The sequence below is a fragment of the Sorex fumeus genome, unplaced genomic scaffold (genome assembly GCF_029834395.1).
Source record: "Sorex fumeus unplaced genomic scaffold, SorFum_2.1 ptg000086l, whole genome shotgun sequence".
Taxonomy (NCBI): domain Eukaryota; kingdom Metazoa; phylum Chordata; class Mammalia; order Eulipotyphla; family Soricidae; genus Sorex; species Sorex fumeus.
Genome location: NW_026606143.1, coordinates 17837291 through 17858184, shown reverse-complemented (window position 1 = coordinate 17858184; position 20894 = coordinate 17837291). Strand labels below are relative to the sequence as shown.

Here is a 20894-nt window from a genome sequence, read left to right as displayed (position 1 = left end):
AGAAAGTGCCAAATTAGAGGCTCTTTCAGGGTCAGGGGAATAAGACCCATAATTGTTACTCGGTTTCGGCATATTGATTACAACATGGGGAGTTTGCCAGACGCTGCCGTGGGAAGAGGATACTCTCGTTAGCCTACCGGGTTCTCCAAGAGTGAGAACTAAAAGCCAATAATGTGACAAAATGATTTTATTTGGGGGTAGCTCCTACATTGCTAGTTACATCAATTAATAGTAAAGGAAGAACTTTTACTGGATTATATAAAACGAGGCGGAGTTAGTTTCTTCTCTGAAATTATATCAAGGGAAACATTCTTTTTTTTTATTTATTGAATCACTGTGGGAAAAGTTACAAAGCTTTCAGGGTTAAGTCTTAGTCATGCAATTATAAAACACATTTCCCTTCACCAATACTTATTTTTCACCACCAAGAACCCCAATAAAGCCCCCCTCCCAACACTCCCAATGCCTGTGAGGCAGATGAATTCTAGTTAACACTCTATCTACTTTGATTAGATTCACTGTTTCGACAAAAGGTGCACCATTATTATTTAGAGTTTACACCCCCAAATCAGACATGCTGTAAAGGCATTGTTAAATAATTTGTTCTCTACAGCTGGTCACAAGAATCAAATGATGTTTATTGTGGCTGTGCGAATTTGGATTTCTGGTATTTTACTTATTAAGCCTGGAAGTATTTCTGCTGAGAGTCAGATAATTATGAGATTGGTTTCTGTGCTCTGGAGCCATGGCCATGCCAGAGAGCCTCTCGTGGGGGGCAACTCGTGAACTTCGTAGGGTGTGAAGGACAAGCCAGGAACACCCCCCTAAGGGAAACATTCTCATGGGGAAAAAAAATGACCTACCAGTTTTTGCCCTGTCAGGCCTTCAAGAAGGTCTAGGAGGCGTCGCCCATCCTGGAAGTCACTGAAGAGGTTCTCAATGTGCTGCTTTCCAAACTGAAATACAAAAACAGATCTGGTTTCAAAAAGTCCATTTCTAACAATCTGCATCTATATTACATCTTCTAATTTTTCACCTATTGTTTCTCAGGGCAGACTGTACCCAAATATGTCTATGTGTCTTACTGATTATTTGGAATTAAAGTGGCTGGAGCAAGTGCTGGTGCAAAAAGGACACTGTGACATCATTTCTAAATCTGCCACATGAAAGGTACCCTCTCTTAGCAGGAGGAGAAGGGTTGTAATTATTCCCAGAGCATTGGGGAATCCAGAAGAACAAAGGTGTGTGTATAAACTTCACTCAATTTGGCTCCGTGCTTTAGTTAGTATTCCAGTTTAAAGTCTCTTTCTTTGTCTTGTCAGTTCTTTAGAAATGCACTATTTTGTTTTCTTAAAGGTATATAAGCTCCTTTAGTCAATATGTACATTCCATTATATAGGATGTCTCCATAATTATAATTTTTTATTCTTGTCAATTTAATTATTAGACCATGTAAAAATTATTAAAATGGGAACTTTTATACCCTATACAATGTTTAGGAATATTTAAAGTATTCATCTAATTAATTCTTGCTCTTCCATGGTTGATGAATAAAAAAGAAGGCCCAAAAATCTAAAAGCAATATTTTATTCTGAGGTCAAATAATTAAATGTTTTCAATAACTTCATTGGAAAGCTGTAACCTACTTGATATAACAAATTCAACATTTATCAATGCTCATTCTATATAAAGAGGGGGTAGTTAAATTATATACATAGTGAAGCAAAAATAATCAGAAAACGTAGCAAAGACCTCATTCAGTTTGCCTTGAGTAGGAAAATGAAATGTAAACACTATGGGTAGTTGGTTGGTATTGCATATAATTCAAAATCATAGAATTCTCATCCTTCATCCATAGAAAATGCTTTCTCTGCATATATGTTTTGCATGCTAGCTCAGAATGACCACTTTTGGATGGTTCAAACTCGATGAAAAATGAACATAAATTAAATTGAAAGAAGTGTATGAAAACTTCCGTTCGTTTATCTTTGTTCTTAAAAACGGTAATGAAGAAAAAAGAATAGACTAATGAAAATGTAACACTTCTAGAGAATCTACTCATGAGAAACACTTCAATAAAAAAAATGGGTCTTAAAATTTCTTCTGAGAGATTAGCATGAAGAGATTCATCTTACAGAGGAGACAAAGAGTTCTTGAGCACTGTGTCTCTTTGTTACAAAATTAGAAGGTGAAACAGCCTAGATATTGTCCCAGGTACATCAACCCCTTGGAGACTTGCTCTTTCTGCATCCATTGCCTTTCTTTCTCCATTATTTTAATAGTCCCTAGTATTTTCTTTGTCTAGTTTAAAGCATACAACCCTTTCAAATGAAACCATTAACACATCTTTAAGGACTTATCTAGAAATTCCTAATTATTCAGTGACACGTGGCTACAGAATACCAGTAAACCTGACTAGAATTCAGGTGAATAGAACCTCAAATTCAACAGGGTAAAAAAAGGTTCCTAAAATGTAATGGGCAGAATCAGTAAGCGGATGGGGGCAGGAACAAATAAGAAGAAACACTTTGCCTAAGGGCTGGAGCGATAGTACAGTGAATAGAGTGTTTGCCTTGCATGCAGCCAACCCGGGTTCTATTTCTCCACCCTTCTTGGAGAACCTGGCAAGCTATAGAGAGTATTTTGCCCGCACAGCAATGCCTGGCAAGCTAGCCATGACATATTAAATATGCCCAAAACAGTAAGAAGTCTCACAATTTGTTTTGAGACATTACTGGTGCCCGCTCAAGCAAATTGATGAACAATGGGAGGACGGTGCTACAGTGCTACTTTGCCTAGCATTAGCTTTTGTTGATCTAATTCTGCTGGTACCTAGATTGCAAATAAAATTTAAATATCATAAAGGCCAACAGGAAATCAATAATACTTGTTCTGGAGAGATAGTAGAGGGGTAAATGTGCTCACCTATCACATGGCTGATTCAGGTCCAATCCCTAGCACTACATATGATGCCCTAGGCACTTCAGGAGTGATCCCTGAGCACAGATCCAGGTGCAAACTCTCAGCCCACTGACTGTGGTCCCAAAATGAAAGCAAACAAATCAGAAAAGCCCTAGTCTCCATGTCAAAAAATACCATGCCTGATGGCTTCTGAGACAGAACACAGAGGACTCAGATCATCTACAACTACAATAGCAGATCATGTCTTTTTGTCTAGATTTTTCACTTAATAAGAACAGTCACCCCTCAAGGAATCCACTGGCCCATCCTTGCCGAGACTGTGAAATGAAACACATGATGCTTTTTTTAAAATTTTTTTTTAAAAAAACTTTTATTAGTGAATCACACACATGATGCTTTAACGAAAGATAACTACATTATTCTATTGAATGGATTCATTAAAAAATCCAAGTGGAAAACTAAACAATGCAAAATATTACCAAAATAGACTTTATTTTTGGTTCCGAGCTATAACTGCCAGTGCTCAGAGGCTCCACTTGGCTCTGTACTCAAGGGTCACTTCTGGTAGCAGTGCTCGACGGACTATATGTGGTGAAGATGAAGAAGCCAGGGTCAGCCTCATGATGTAAGTGCCCCAGTAACACCATTCTGGCCCCAAAGAACTTTCTTTTCAAGTGCTTTTAATACAAATAACATGTTATCAATTATTGAAACAAGGACCAGAGAGACAGTACGGGAAGTAAGGTACTCGCTTTTTTGGGGGGTGGATCACACTTGGCGATGCACAGGGATTACTCCTGGCTCGTGCATTCAGGAATTACTCCTGGCAGTGCTCGAGGACCATATGGGATGCTGGGAATCGAACCTGGGTCAGCCGCATGGAGGGCAAACACCCTACCCGCTGGGCTATCGCTCCAGTCTGGTTCTCGCTTTTCACATGACTGTGGCAGCCACAGTTCTGGTTTGAAGCTCCAGAATCATAAGATCATAATTTATAGGTATCACCAGGAGTTTATTCCTGAGCACAGATCCAGGAATAGGCCCTGAGCATCACTGATACGGTATGTCCTCCCATATAACTAGAATAGTTCCATTCCCCAACTTCAAATTTTAAGTAAGGTTTTCTAATACTAAGTAAAGTGAATGTACACCTTATAATAGCTCTGTCAATAACCTCATATATAACCAGGAATAAGTTTGCATGGGGATGAGGTTCATATAGAGGTTTTTCTTTACAAGTTGAAGGTCTACAATACCTTAAAAATGCTATCTGTTTTCCAGAAACAATTTTTATAGATATATTTGAGAATTGCAAAAACTTATTTATGAAACAAATGTTATACATTAAAACATCTCGAATTTTGAAGGAAGTAAAATATTCTTGCTCTTATAAAATAGAAATACAGTAAAGGTTATCGAAATTAGGTGGGTGGTGATCTATTCAACCTAGAAGATAAGTAGGGGTTAGAAAAGGAAGGTCTCAGGTACAGATTAAAGCACAAACCCAGACTCATAGGGATTACCCAACATCCAAGAGAAGCAAACTACAAAGTTTGGCCTTACATACAGGAGTTCTAGACAGAAATTCTACAAGGTAAATAAGAATAGTGTAATGATCCCACTTCTATATACAGGCAAGAGTATTTGGGCTGGAGTGATAGTACAGTGTGTAGGGGGTTTGTCTTTTATGAGGCCAAACCAAGTTCGATCCCCAGCATCCCATATGGTTCCCCAAGAACCTCCAGGAGTGATTCCTGAGTGCAGAGTCAAGAGTAACCCCCGAGCATCGCTGAGCATGACTCAAAATGCAAAAAAAAAAAAAAAACAAAAAAAGAGTTGTAAAATAGAGTTGTTTGATAATGCTCTTTTATTTTTGCTTTTTTTTTTCATTTTGTTTTGGTGGCACCACCTGATGATGCTCCGGGGTTACTCCTGACTCTAAACTCAGAGATCATCCCAGGCTCTATTCAGGTATCTTAAGTGGTGCCTGGATTAAATCTTGGTTGACTGTGTGCAAGGCAAGTGCCTAACTTGCTGAACTATCTCTGTGGCCACTAACTCTCTCCTTTAAATAGGAATCAAAATGGACAGGTACTGACGGTTTATAGCAAAGCCACAGCCCTTGGGGGCTATGAACCTATCTAGGGCACCTAGCAAGCAGTGTGTGGGGATGGAGAAAAATATAATACTGGTGTCATATATAATTTTCAAAACTCATCCAATCAATGCTTTATTAAAGTATCACACTTGAAATTCAATTTATATTTTATTATTCCAACACATTCTCTAATAGAGTGCTTCTCTGAATGTTTCACCAAAGCATCCTTCTAGCTGATGAGACTAAATGACTTTACTCCTGAGTCTGGCGTATAAATTACACAGTAACAGCGGGTTCAAAATTTCTGTGAATGAGAGTTTTATGTTATGAATTCTTGGAGATCTTTGCTTCCTCTCCTAATGTATGTTTGCTTTAACTTAAAAGTTATTTCTGCCATTTAGGAGTGAGATTTGCCTTCCTATAGTTTAATTTAGTGGTTTTCAACAGCTGGTCAGTGGACCAGTGCTGGTCTGCAAGTACAAAATGGTTGAAAACCCAGTGCTTTAATTAGTATGATACTCAATAGTATATACAATATTTACCCTGCAATTTTGTTAATCTCCAGGTTCTTAGCCTTATTCCTCTTGAAGTCTGAACACTTCAGATGCAGAGTACTTCACCTTTAGAACATTTTTTTTTCTTTACTGGAGTCAACTCTTCGTCCCATAGCAAAGAGAGCGGAGGGCTCAGGGTCAAACATAGCTGAACTTGACCCTCATGTCCACTCAATGTGCTGTCTTTGGCAAGTGTTTTGGCCCTTTTGAGCCAGAATTTACTCACTAATAAATGGGAATTGAAAGAGTACCACTTCAGAATAGCATGAGATTTAAATGATACAGTATAAGTAATGGGCACTCAGTAAATATAGAAGGATATTTTTTAATGTTTTATTCTTCCATTATGGTTTAGATTCTCTTTCTTATAACCGATGTAGATGTAAATTCTAATATGCTACATTAATGAATCTTCCAGAGAGTGCAGCACTCAAATACAATGTATTTTGCTTTCTTTTAGCTTGGTACCACAGTAAGAATAAACATCAAGGAGAGAAAATGTCACCTGACATTCAATTACTGATCTAGGCAAATGTAAATGGCACTTGGAAGAAACATTTAGAGGCCCAAAGCACTCTCCCTTTTTTCTTGTTCTTTTGTTTATCTGAAATTAAATCCTCTTTTGTTTACTTCCCTTTTCATCTTCCACATCTGCCATGTATGTCCTTTTGCTGCAAGTGACATTTTCTCTCATGAAAACAGTAATATTTCCTTAAAGTTTCTATCTCTAATGGCTTTCTTTTCAAGCACTTGAAAATTCTTTTGTGAAAAATCATAAACTTTAAACTCCACATTGGTTCTGTGACCTGGGAGTCTGTCTTCAATTCTTTTCATGACTAATATTTTCTTTAACACATAAACTTTTGGTATTACTCAGCAGTTCCCTGCATTCACTTACATCTTGTCATCTTCCTTGCTAACTCAAATAACAAGATGAAAGGACCAAGAAATGAGACAATGATCCTTTCAGATTCTTGTCAGTAGGCTGCAAGGATATAGAGGCTCACTGACCATGTTCAAAAAGAAACTCAGTGTGATGGAGTAAGTGGTATAAACAAACCAACAGAAAAAAAAATTGAGAAACAGGACAGAAATGCATTTGGGAAAATATTTAAATAGCTTCTGACTTTAGAGTTGTGTCAATCTTTAAACTTGAAAATAAAGAGAGATCAATACAACATTCCCATAGTAGGTAAAGAGCATAGGAATTATTTAACATGACCTTCTGCTTACATAAAGGTCAGGCCCTGGACATATCTGTTGCTCAGAAAGGTAAGATCCTTTTCTGTGATTGCAAATTTTTAAATTCCAGAAACACCAAAAGCAAGAGAAACACCACAAAGGAATGTAACATTAATTCAGGATTTATTGGTGATTGCTACTGACCAGCTGCCATAAAAACAATGCAACCCTTATAAATAGTCAGTTTTTGTAGATTATTGTTTTCTTAAGGATGGATTGCACAAAGAATTTTATAAGAGACTTCAATTGTAGCACAATATGCGTATAGCAAAAGTGCAATATCTTAATAGTTAGCTCAATGAATCTTTACAAGCTGAGCAAAATCATATTATCAGTATCCAGATGGAAAAATACAGAATATGACCAGCATCTTAAGAGCTTTCTCTTGCCGCCTTCTGTGATGACTTTTAGTAATATACATTACATTTGACTTTATAGGAATATCTTAAAATCAGAAAAATAATGTTTCTTTAGTATTTCATTTTAGGAGACCGATAATAGTAACATATGACGTTTAGGTAGAAGGAATTTGGAAAGGGGGAAAATGTGCATTCATGGGACTTGTTTCACCAAGTATAGGAAGACAAAGTGAGACTTTGTGCTCAGAGTGCCTTGTTCAAATCCTAGCACTATTTGCTACTGGGTGATACTACACAGGTAACGTAGCCTTTCTGCTCATACCTTTCCATCTGTGAAATGGGACTGTCCTGTCATCTAAATTGTGGTAATGCCAAAAAGATTTAAGTGCACGTAGAACTTTGTTTTATTTAAAAGATACACAAAATGATAGCTATTATGAAGTTCTTCCCCCAAATTTTAAGCCAAATAATCCATATTTTCCTCATTCATCCTTATATCTTTCAAATCAAGATTGAAAATATTAGTGTGGGAAGAAAATGGGTCAGTAAATATGTTTAGCAGGCTGATGGCAGAGAAAATGTCAATAAAACGTAATTTATTCATCCCTTCTTCTTAAGTATCATCACTTGGATGTACAGAGTAGAACTTCTTTGGAGGGATCCTATTAGGACACGGTTAAATAGAGATTTCCCTAAGTCACTATTTACAAGGATGAGGGCAGTGTAAGAGAAACCATTAGCAGTGATAAAAGAGAAACACTATTATCACTCCTAGACTTAGAAGAATGGGGAGAAAGAGAGTAGTTACTGGGCCCCTGAACAAAGAAAGAGCCCAGAAGGTCACTTGACAGAAGCTTTGATATTTAAGTGATGAATGCAGCCATCCAGCAATGGATAAATGCCCTGACCTTTCTTTCTTCCCTGCTTCTGATCTCTGGTAAATGTTTGCATTATCCAAATTCAAGAGGAAACTAGAGGGTAAGGGAGTCTGCTGATACAGTGCAGAGAGCAGCCTTCCAGAGAAGGAGAGAAAAGTAGAGGGTGGAAAACAGGAGATTTAATACTGAGACAGGGAAGAAAACAAATTTCTTTTGGTTCAAGGAATCCGTCAGTGATGCCCAAACCAACAAAAAGATGAAGGCCCAAGTGATCCTTCCCAACTTTCCAATAATATACCTATCTCTGGTAGCACAGTTTTAAATTACCAAATTCAACACTATGAAACATTCTACTCTCTCATGGGGCATCACTGTCACTGTCACTGTCACTGTCACTGTCCTCCTGTTGTTCATCGATTTGCTCGAGCGGGCCCGGTAACGTCTCCATTGGAGACTTTGTTGTTACTGTGTTTGGCATATGGAATACATCACGGGTAGCTTGCCAGGCTCTGTTGTGCGGATGAGAAACTCTTGGTAGCTTGCTGGGCTTTCCGAGAGGGGTGGAGGAATCGAACTCGGGTCGGCCATGTTACCTGCGTGCAAGGCAAACGCCCTACTGCTGTGCTATCGCTCCAGCGATATGGGGCATCATGGGGCATCAAAATACTGTAATATTTTGTGGTCTTTAGCCCATGAAAATGTACTATATTCTTTATCATTTCATAGTATCAAACCTTTTAAAAACGACTATGGTACTAAAATCTGGGCTACAGAGATAATCATAAAAATACAAGTTATTCACTGGAGCCTAAAATGTGCTCAAGAAAGAGAAGAGAGCACCAAATAAAGGGTGTTCTGAAGACCCTCCCAGGGTGGGAGAGACATGCTAAAAGTAGTCTATAGACCAAACATGATTGCCACTCAATGCCTCTCTGGCAAAACACAGTACCCAAAAGAAGAGAGAGAGAACAAGGGGGAATGCCCTGCCACAGTGGCAGGGTGGGACGGGGAAGGGGGGGTGGGAGGGATGCTAGGACCCGTGGTGGGGAAGGATGGGCACTGGTGGAGGGATGGGTACTTGATCATTGTATAACTGAAACCCAAGCACAAAAATTTATAAGTCTATAAATGTACTTCATGGTGTTTCACTAATAAAAAAAAAAGATAAAAAAATAAAAAAAATAAAATGTGCTCAAGACACTTAGTACCTGTATTGCAAACCATAACACCCAAAAGGAGAGAGAAAGTAAGAGGGAATACACCTGCTACAGAGGCAGGAAGTAGCAATGGGTGGGGGTGGCGGGAGGGATACTGGGAACATTGGTGGTATAGAATGGGCACTGGTGAAGGGATGGGTACTTGAACATTGTATGACTGAAACGTAATTATGAAAGTTTGTAAGTCTGTAACTGTATCTATGGTGATTCATTAAAATAAAATTTAAAAAAAATGAATAAAATGTGTGCAAGAACTAAGTTAGATAAAATGATAGTTTTATAAGTTCTACAAGATATAAAATGATATGTCACAGTAAATTTTGATGATACATGATCACAAGGACCCAATTTGTATGTTACATGAATAAGTGCATAAGAACAGATTTAACCAAATTGCACAGAATAATATTTAATGGAATATTAGTCACAACAGAGGTTCCCAGAAAGCAACAATAGTTCATGGAATTAAAGTCATTATCAATATATTGTCTCTTATAAACCCCGGTAAACACTGCTTAACCAAGAGATTTGCATCTGGTCAGTTTTATCTTTTACATGCATTAAATATAACTGAAAACTTAACCTAAGCCTGACCAAGATATCTCATCTACACATTAGATAAGTCAGTAATAATTCAATGAACAGATAGTCTGAAAACAAATTATGCCAAGTTTCTATCTCATATTTTTAGATACAACCAGTTTTTGTTTGTTTGGGAACCACATGTGATAGGGCTCAGGGCTTACTCATGGCTCCGCACTCAAGGATCACTTCCAACTGGGTTTGACGGACCATATGCGGTGCTGGGGATCAAACTTGGGTTGGCTGTGTGCAAGGCAAGCATCCTTACCCACAGTACTTAGCCCCTACAAGTAAGTAAAGTAAAAGCAAAGGCCCTTCCGTTGATCATCGATTTTCTCGAGCGGGCCCACTAACGTCTCCATTGGAGACTTTGTTGTTACTGTGTCTGGCATATCGAATACATCACGGGGAGCTTGCCGGGCTCTCCAAGAGGGGCGGAGGAATCAAACTCGGGTCGGCCATGTTGGCTGCGTGCAAGGCAAACGCCCTACCGCTGTACTTCCCCTGCAAATAGTTATTTAAAATATGTGAAAATCTTATGAACCATAATTGTATCTAATTACATTGGTCACCTCTTTAATAGTCTTCATAGGTTTGAAGTACTGGTAGATGCGGCAGAAGCCGTGAAAAGTATTCGTAATGCCTGCCTGTCCTTCGCCAACTATAAGACGAAGATGACTGCCCTCCGATGTCCTGATGGATCCATCACATCCTCCAGAACGGCAATGGAGAAGATTATCCATGACTTCTACTCAAATCTCTTCAATAGCCATGTCCACTTGCTGACATACCAAATTCCACAGGATGAATATGTCGTTCCCAACGTTCTCCCTTCCGAAATCCGACATGCCATTTCGTCGGTAAAGAAACAAACAGCACCCGGCCCAGACAAGGTCAGACCTGAACACCTGAAGAACCTGCCGTCAGTACTCATCAATACACTGGCTCGGCTCTTCACTCGCTACCTGTCTGAATGCAAGGTTCCGTCCCAATGGAAAACCAGCAGGACCGTACTACTGTTCAAGAAGGGAGACATCCATGACATTGGCAACTATCGCCCAATCTGCCTATTGTCTGTCATCTACAAGTTGTTCACTCAAGTCATCCTAAATAGGATTGGCAGAACACTAGATGAAGGACAACCATGCGAGCAAGCCGGGTTCCGCAAAGGATTCAGCACCATCGACCATATCCACACAATAACCAAGCTCATTAAGGTTTCTCGGGAGTTCAAGATGCCGCTCTGTTTAACGTTCATTGATTTAAAGAAGGCCTTTGATTCTGTTGAGACGGAAGCGGTCATTGAAGCCCTAGCCAATCAGGGCATTCAAGCCCAATACATCAGGATCCTCCGTGAGCTGTATTGCGGATTCACTACCAGGATCTCACCATTCTACAAAGAAGTGATCATTGATGTCAAGAGAGGGGTGCGGCAGGGTGATACCATTTCACCAAAACTCTTCAGTGCCACCCTCGAGAACATCATGCGACGACTGGAATGGGAAGGAATGGGAGTGAAGATAGATTGTCGGCAACTACACCACCTCCGCTTTGCTGATGACATTGTTTTTGTAACACCAAACATCAGCCAAGCGGCACAAATGCTGGCTGACTTTGACCGTGAGTGTGGAAAGGTAGGACTACAGCTGAATCTTACGAAGACAATGTTTATGAGAAACAGCCTTGTTCCTGACGCCCCATTCGCTCTCAATGGAACGACCATCTCCGAATGCAACAGCTATGTCTATCTAGGTCGAGAGGTCAACATGACAAATGACCTGGCACCCGAGCTGCGCAGGAGGAAGAGAGCGGCTTGGAACGCCTTCAAGAACGTCGAAGAAATAGCTAAGAGGACGAAGAACCTCCGGCTCTGGGCACATCTCTTTGATTCCACTGTTCTTCCTGCATTAACATATGCCTCAGAGACCTGGGCCCTACGCAAACAAGATGAGAATGCTATTCAGGTCTCCCAAAGAAGAATAGAAAGAGCTATGCTTGGAATATCACGTTTCACTCAAATGAGAGAGAGAATCCGGAGTTCTGACATCTGTCGACGATCAAGAATCAGGGACGCTGTCTCATATGCCAAGGTGTCGAAAATCAGATGGGCTGGTCACGTAATGAGATTTAAAGACGACCGCTGGACTAGAGCTGTTACCGACTGGATTCCACGGGATGTCAAAAGACCGCGTGGCTGCCCACCTTCCAGATGGTCAGACTTCTTCGTCAAGATCATGAACGATCGGTTTGAGGCCCTTCATGTTCCCGGAGCGAACAGATGCCATTGGGCTACACTAGCACGCGACAGGGAAAAATGGAGACGTTACTGGCGCCCACTCAAGCAAATCGATGACTAACGGGAAGTTAAGTGATTAAGTGATTAAGTGATAGGTTTGAAGAATGTTTCTTTAAATTCTGAACGTTCAACTTAATTTTCCTAATAAATTTTCTTGATTTTATAGTTAAGATTGTCTAGCCAAGGATGGTAACAGACATTATAGCCTAAACCAATAAAGAAGACTGTGACTGAAAAGCAACAGAATAGGGAGCTGAAGAGACAGCACAGCGGATATGTTTCCCTTGCATGAGGCCAACCTGGGTTCCATTCCAGCATCCCATATGGTCCCCTGAGCACCGCCAGGAGTAACTCCTGAGTGCAAGACAAAGCACTTAATTTCAAAGTTGCTAAATTAAGCCGATTCTTCACCCCCCCCCCCACGCCAAATATTATTGTCATACAATGCTGAACTTTCACTTGAGAAAGACCAACTATTAACTGTTAGCTGCAGCCATAATAGTGAGAGAGAAAGGGCTGCAAATAGCAGTTCATAGCAGCAGAAGACTTACGGCCGAAAGGCATATGAAGATGCCTTTAATCATTAAATGCAAATTGTCACTGTCACTGTCACTGTCCACCAGTTGTTTATCGATTTGCTTGAGCGGGTAACATTGTGAGACTTGTTGTTGCTGCGTTTGGCACATCAAATACGTCACGGGTAGCTTGCGAGTCTTTGCCATGAGGGCGAGATACTCTAGGTAGCTTGCTGGGCTCTCCAAAAGGGGTGAATTTAAACTTACAAAATTAACTTTACCACATTTTCTTAATTGAACTGCAGTGCAATTGTGTTATAAGATATAGCCCTTCCCTAATTTCCTGCCCCTATCCACTAGGATGTAGATTTTGACTGTTCATTCTTCAATACCTATGAGGAGAATCTGCTTGTAGACATTGTCACATAAGGGGACAGTTGACATTCAGAAAGGAAAAAGTTACATAGATTATTTAACAAGATCTTTCATACTCACTACACCTCTTTATTAAAGTAAACCATACAAACTTTCAAATTTTGTAGTCAAAAATGGTTAAATATTAAACATTTCTTATGGTTCTACCCTATGTTTCAGAAAGAGATGGAGAAATAGCATAGCAGGTTGGGCACTTGCCTTATGTACGACCAAACTTGGCTCAACTCTCACACCAGATACGATCTCCTGAGCACCATCAGGGGAGATCCCTGAGTACAGAGCCAGGTTATAAGCCTTGAGCACTGAGCACTAGAAGTGTAGCTTCAAAACCAAAGGAATAAAAACAAAGGCAAGAAAAAAGAAAAACACAGGCCAGAGCAATAGTACAGCGGGTAAGGTGTTTGCCTTGCAGATGGACAACCCAGGTTTGATCCTGGCATCCCATATGGTCTCCCCAGCACCAGCAGAAGTAATTCCTGAGTGCAGAGCAAGGAGTAACCACTGAGCATCGCTGGGTATGACCCAAAAATCTAAGATGACAAAAAGAAAACAAACAAACAATAAATACTCCAGAAAAATACACGGAAGGTAAACACAGATTGCTTAGATACCTAATTCAGTCACAGTTCTGTGCACTGCACATGCATAATTTGAATAAATTCTAGCAAAAGTCCATTAAAATCAGTCCCAATTTACAAAAGACAATGAATGAACAGAGAATATAGTAACTTAGTAAGGTCACACAGCTGTAACTGTAGATATAAATCCAGTTTCAGAGTCTAACTATAGGTTCTGCAACCATTTTCTCTTTGATAACTTCTTGGAGTAGGGCTTCTTTAGCCTGAACATCCTTCGGGTCATTGTTAGCTAAGTTGTACTTGTGCATTTTCATAATTGCTTTCAGTAAAGGCTAATTGAACTCATTTGTTCTTTTTCTTTGCACTAAAGTTTCTGAAGTTCAGTTATAGTTATATAGCCTACAAATGAAATTGCTTCTAAATTTAGTTAAATTGGTGATTGAAGGAGAATATGACTATTAATAATTCTACATATATTCATTAGAAAAATTGTCCAATGCCCTTAATTTCTATTATAGTATTTCCTTTATAAATGGTGGTGTTGTTATCATAATTCTTTCAGAAGTTTAGTTTACCAAGCAGTAAGTTTCTCAACAAATTCATTAAATGCTGTATTGATATGGATAAAAACAGATTTTTCACTCCAGGTATATGGAAAATGAAACTCTTATTTATTTATTTATTTGTGCTATTTGGGTCACAGCTGGCTCTGCACTCAGGAATTCCCCTGATGGTGCTCAGAGAACCATATGGGATGCTGGGAATCGAACCCAGGTTGGCCGTGTGTAAGGCAAACGCCCTACCCACTGTGCTATTGCTCCAGCCCTCTGGAAACATAACTTTTAAAGTTAAATTAAAATACAAAAGTTCTCCTCCCCCGCTACACACTGAAACCTAGAAGGCTCTAAATCTCATATACCAAGTAGGTAGCACTAAATGTGATAAGTATTTAATAAAATAACAATAAACAGAAAGAGCTCTACTCTTATATTTTATATAGTCATTTTGAGAAATACACACATGCATGCCAGTAACATGAAAGAAAGTCTTCGTGTGAAATTTCGTGCATGATAAAGAATATAGTATGTGGGGTCAAAATGGTATCTATTTCACAGTAATTCAAACTTTTCCCAACTCTGTAAACTTGGATAAATTATTTAGTAATTTGCTTATTTTCCTCATGTATCAAGGGAGAAGGAGTAGCTAAATTATTCAACTAAATTTATTAGGTATTATTCCAGTGATTTATATTGCTCCAGGAACCAGAAATCATTTTGATGATAAAATATTATAGGGCTATTGCCATTGTTTTCTGTTTTAGTAACAGTCTAGGAAAAAAGTATGTATTTAAGCAAATGTAATTATGACATTGTGTTATAACCCTGTCAGTAGTTGTGTTAAGGATGGTGCCTGCCCAGATAAGAGAACAACCATTTTCTTTTGAAAGAATATTAGAAGCAAAAAATCCTTGAGCTAAATTTACAAGTGAATAGGAAATCAACAGATAATGAATGAGGAAAAGAATGCGAAGTGGAAGAAAATTCAAATGCTAAGGATCAAAGAAATTAAATTTCATGAACCATTCAACTAACCGCAGTACATCAGTTCAGCACATGCAGCACCAGGTAGGAGGAGGGATGGGAGACAATGAGACTTGAGACATGAATAACCAGCCCAGAGAGGTCATGTTCTGCCACCCAGATGAGCAAATGTCTAATGGATTTATTTTTAGTCTTTTAACCAGGCTATTCAAAGACTTTTGCCATGTTTTTCACAATAATATTTAGACATGTGTTATCAGAGTTAATATTATTTAGGAAAGAAAGACCAGCACTGGCATTGCTCAGAGGAAAATGTTACAGTCTTAAATATTTTAGAAAACTATATTTATGTGAAACATTATGTGACTATAGTACTCAGTTGTCTAGGAGCAATTCCCTTACATTGTAAATATGAGCTACATGAAATCCTAAGTAATCTGGACAGAAGTGATAGTAGGGTGGGTAGGGAGGTTACCTTGAATGGAATGGAGCTGATCTGGGTTCAAACTCAGTACCTCTAGGAGTGATCCCTGAGCACAGATCCAGGAGTTAATCCTGAGCACCGCTGGATGTGATGCCCTCCCAAAAATAATCCTAAGTAACCATATACCTTTTCATCTGAATCTGTTTGGTAAATTAACTGCAAAAGTGGACCAAAACTTTTGTTCTTTCCTGAATCTATGCTTTTTGGAATAAGACTGAGATTCACTTCTCAAGAAGAGTTGTCTAGTCCTCTGCCTCTGGAATCTCTTTTGAGTTATGGCCTTGTTTTGGTCAATAGAATTCAGTACAAGTGACAAAGTCACTTCCAAATGTGGGTCTCAGCAGGACTTGAATTTTTTTTATCTCTTCTTCCTATCTCCACCCTCAGCATAAGAATATGCCTGAGCCACACTGTTGGAGGTTAGGTAAAGGTAAAAGGTAAAGGCCCTCCCGTTGATCGTCGATTTGCTCGAGCGGGCCCAGTAACATCTCCATTGGAGACTTTGTTGTTACTGTGTCTGGCATATCGAATACTCTCGGTAGCTTGCCAGGCTCTCCGAGAGGGGTGGAGGAATCGAACTCGGGTCGGCCATGTTGGCCGCTTGTAAGGCGAACGCCCTACCCGCTGTGCTATCACTCCAGCCCTTACTGTTGGAGGTTAAGACTTGTAATTAGAAATTGAGCTCCCTTTTGACCCAGCAATACCACTCCTGGGAATATATCCCAGAGAGGCAAAAAAGTATAGTCGAAGTGACATCTGCACTTGTTTGTTCATTGCAGCACTCTTTACAATAGCCAGAATCTGGAAAAAACCTGAGTGCCTGAGAACAGATGACTGGTTAAAGAAACTTTGGTACATCTACACAATGGAGTACTATGTAGCTGTTAGAAAAGATGAAGTCATGAAATTTACATACAAGTGGTACTACATGGAGAGTATCATGCTAAGCGAAATGAGTCAGAAAGAGAGGGATAGACATAAAAAATTGCATTCATCTGGGGGACATAAAGTAACAAAATAGAAGATTAATACCCAAGAATAGCCAAGATCAGTACCAGGAGGATTACTCCATGGCTTAGAGGCCAGCCAGGCACTCTAGGGGAAAGGGCAGCTCAGATAGAGAAGTGAGCGCCAAATAAAGGGTGTTTGGAGGATCCTCCCAGGAGGGGCCATGCATGCTGAAAGTAGACTATGGACTGAATATGATTTCCACTCAATGCCTCTTTTGCAGACCACAACACCCAAAAGGAGAGAGAGAACAAAAGGGAATGCCCTGTCACAGGGGCAGGGTGGGGTGGGGGGATGGGTGTGGGAGGGATACTGGGATCCATGGTGGTGGAAAATGGGCACTGGTGGAGGGATGGGTATTTGATCATTGTATAATCGAAACCCAAGCACAAAAATTTGTAAATCTACAACTGTACCTCATGGTGTTTCACTAATAAAAATTTAAAAAAAAGACTTGTAAAGCAGAGCCAGGTCATTTCAGATGAGGCTGTTTTAGACTGGCTGACACCAAACATGTAGGAGCTTACAGTATAGATCAGCCACAACACCTAATCGAAGCACAGCTTCTAATAGATACCTAAAAAATCCTAGAAAAGTGAAAGAAGTCTCTGGTCGATCTCTCAAAGAGTGGAAAGAATAGTTAATTTTTTACCCTACTACATTTCAGTGTTAATTGTTACATAGTAATAGCTAAAGCCACCTAGTACCAAGTTCCTAAACAAATATTAGCATATACACTTTAACCTTAAAGTATTTATACTGGTAATTTTTAAAGATATTTAACAAATTGTGTTTTGTTAATACTTCAGTGATAGTTATATGTAACAAATAGTGCATTGATTGTCTAACATGTTTGAAAAAATAGACTACATTTACAAAGTAGGATAAATTATTTATGAAATAATTTTAAAAGGGCCCTTGAAATTTCTGAGGGGAAAAAACCGGCATTCTAGTAAGAATTTCTTTATTGCTGATGTTAATATGGGCGAACATTATGGTCTCTAGAGATTTAACTCAATACTTTATGTAGAAAAGAACAGTGAATATATTAGACTCAGTTCTGCCAATTCCATCTTGCAAAACAAAACCACCAAAATTCCTAATGCTTTTAATTCTCAACTTCATAGACAGTTTTTTAAAACTACAATAGTCTTAAACTTAAAGTATTTGTACATGTAATTTTTAAAGATATTTAACAAATTGTGTTTTGTTAACACTTCAGCGTTAACAAAAATATGTTATAAATATAACAAGTAGTGCATTGATTGTCTAACGTGTTAATTTGAAGTTTAGATGCTTCTTTGAGAACTTTAAAAAAACTAAACCTTTTCATTCTACTTGCTAGGTATTTTCTCTATTGTCACTTTAGATAAAAGTCCCTGTTCATCTAATTTTCTTCATTATTAGCTCTAATTTCTAGTGGTTTATTGTTCAGACATTTTCAAAACAAAAATAGTGAATCAAAGAGAATTCTCTGTGAATTAAACTGTCACCTAAACTTAGTGTTTCTAGACTAACACATTTCAAAATAAATTAACTTGAATAATAGCCAAAGGGAAATGTTTAGTTTTGTCAGTTTTCCTTACAAAGCTCATGAGCAAAATGTAGTTTATCCTGTAGGTACCTATTAATTTCACAAATTAGTAAAGATTAATAATGCTTTAAGTAGAAGTTTTTTCAGAGGCTGGGGATGTGGCTCAGTGGCAAAATGTATGCCTTGTATATATATGAGATCTATGTTCAATCACAGGCATCTAAATAAAAAAACCCTTATATCAGGACATTTCTGTTATTCATTGACTTAATTGTGAAAGTTGCCTAATCCATCTTTATCGATCTTCTAAGTATATTCTCTCTAAATATAAGACATGACTGTGCAATACTTTTTATTTCTCAAAATCAACAACTTCTCTAAAATATTTTCAGGTGGAAATGTAATCAATTTTCCTTAGTCTAGATAAATAGGTAGTAAACATAAAAAACACAATCTTGTCAATTTTTTTACAAGTTGGCAAATCATGCACATGTGTACCTTAACTATATCTTAAATTTAAACATTAATGAAAATAAATTTGCACTTTCCTTGAAGTAAGATCTAAAATAAAACGTAAACATAAACTTAAATTAAATTAACAGCACTATTTTATTCTATTCTTATTGGATTAGAAGTCGTCAAGCTTGTCCTGACTGTTTAGGAACACTTCTGGCCTTGCTCAGACGATCATATGATATGTGGTACTGGGGCTTGAATCAGGGTCAGCTGCCTGCAAGACAAACATCTTAACCTTTCTACAATCTCTCTAACCCTTTAATTTCTTTATTTAGTTTACTTATTATTTGGGAGCTACACCTGACAGGGTGGCTTACTCCTGGCTCTTTATTCACCAGCTGCTTAATTGCTTTATTTTAAAAGTGACTTATTCTGATTCTATAACCAGTAACTAAACCTGATAAAAACAATGATAAACAGAAAAATAATACAAGATAAAACATATCTCACCCCAAGGTAAAAATGATATCTCACCCCTCAGTTACAAGATGCTGAAATAGTTTTATATACTTTCTCCCATTCATAAACATAATTTTTCAAGCTTGCATTATATGCTTAGATTTTCTCTTCCTTTTCTTCCTCTCATCCTCCTCCCTGATGCTCTATTTTCCTTCACCAACCTAATTCACATTTTTCCCATATTTTTTTAATTAAACTGAGATAATCTAAGAATTTTATACAGTGTTGAACTTTAATAATACTAGGAATTACTGAGGATAACATGTTTCTGCCTTTTTTTCTTTTTAGGTCATATCCAGTGATTTTCAGGGGTTCCTCCTGGCTCTGCAGTCAGGAATCACTACTGGCGGTGCTTGGGGGACCATATGGAATTGCTGGAGATTGAACCTGGTTGGCTGCGTGCAAGGCAAACACCCTCCCCGCTGTGCAATCGCTCCAGCCCCTTTTCTGCCTTTTAGCAATAAGAAGTTTTTAAATTATTTTTAATTTTACTGAAGCAAAATTTCATTAGGTTACACAAGTTTTATGCATGCATTGCTGAATATGAGCATGTGTATGTACTACACTAAGTTCAGTACTACAAGTCCAATTCTAACTTTCACAATACATGGGTTCCCTTTAAGACACCACAGTCCAAAGTAAATTCATCAAGGGTATTTAAATCTATATATAAATCCATTCTCTCTGACTCTTCAGGCTAGATATTATCCTTATATAACTACAGTTTTTTTATTTTGGCTTGTTACTTTTATTGAAGTTCCTATGATAAATATTTTCCTGCACAAAGAAACTCTTTAAAATTATTAATTTACTTTAAAATTTGGCACCATGATTTACAAAGTTATTCATTGCTGAGTTTCAGGTATACAATTTTCTAATACCTATCTCATCACCAAATGTCAATTTCCTTCCGCCAATGTCCTCAGTTTCCTTTCATCCCACCTCTTTCCTCCTTGGCAAAAACATTTTTAGTTTGGTTTTTGTAGTTAGGATCCCATGCTTTCAGTGTTGTCGTTTCTATGGTAAAGATATATAGATAGATAGATAGATAGATAGATAGATAGATAGATAGATAGATAGATAGGCTGGAGTGACAGCACAGCAGTAGAGCATTTGCCTTGAACGCAGCCAACATGGCCGACCAGAGTTCAATTCCTCCGCCCCTCTCGGAGAGCCCGGCAAGCTACCGAGAGTATCTCGCCCGCACGGCAGAGTCTGGCAAGCTCCCCGTGAGGTATTCGATATGCCAAACACAGTAACAACAAAGTCTCCAATGGAGACGTTACTGGGCCCGCTCGAGCAAATCGATGAACAATGGGAGGACAGTGACAGTGACATATATATATATATATGTATATTAGAAATAACACCTCTATACCACCAGTGTTTCTGAGACCCATGCTCCCTGTCCCTGTTTTATTCTATCCATCTCATAAGCCTATATAAAGGTATGTATGATCTGGTTGGTCATCCCACAATTATTGCACACCCTCATTTGCATACACAACCAAACTGATTGTTCTAATTGGACGAAATTCTAGGGTGTAACAAATCAGATAGCAGAAAGAACTAAAGGGTTGAAATTGTAATAACTATATACCTAGGTCACTATATAGCTGCGGTTTTAGGTTGAGGAGTGTGTATGAGGAAAGAGGTACCATTTACAACCTAGCTGG

The 20894-nt window shown here is 38.5% G+C and overlaps 1 protein-coding gene across 1 annotated transcript in view; it reads right to left on the bottom strand.

Moving 5' to 3' along the window:
• Window positions 1-20894, bottom strand: part of DMD (dystrophin) — a 2292284-nt gene that overhangs the window by 1884958 nt on the left and 386432 nt on the right. The window contains exon 3 of the mRNA XM_056131284.1: window positions 864-956. Coding sequence (XP_055987259.1) covers window positions 864-956 — 93 coding nt within the window. The remainder of the gene's footprint in view (window positions 1-863; window positions 957-20894) is intronic.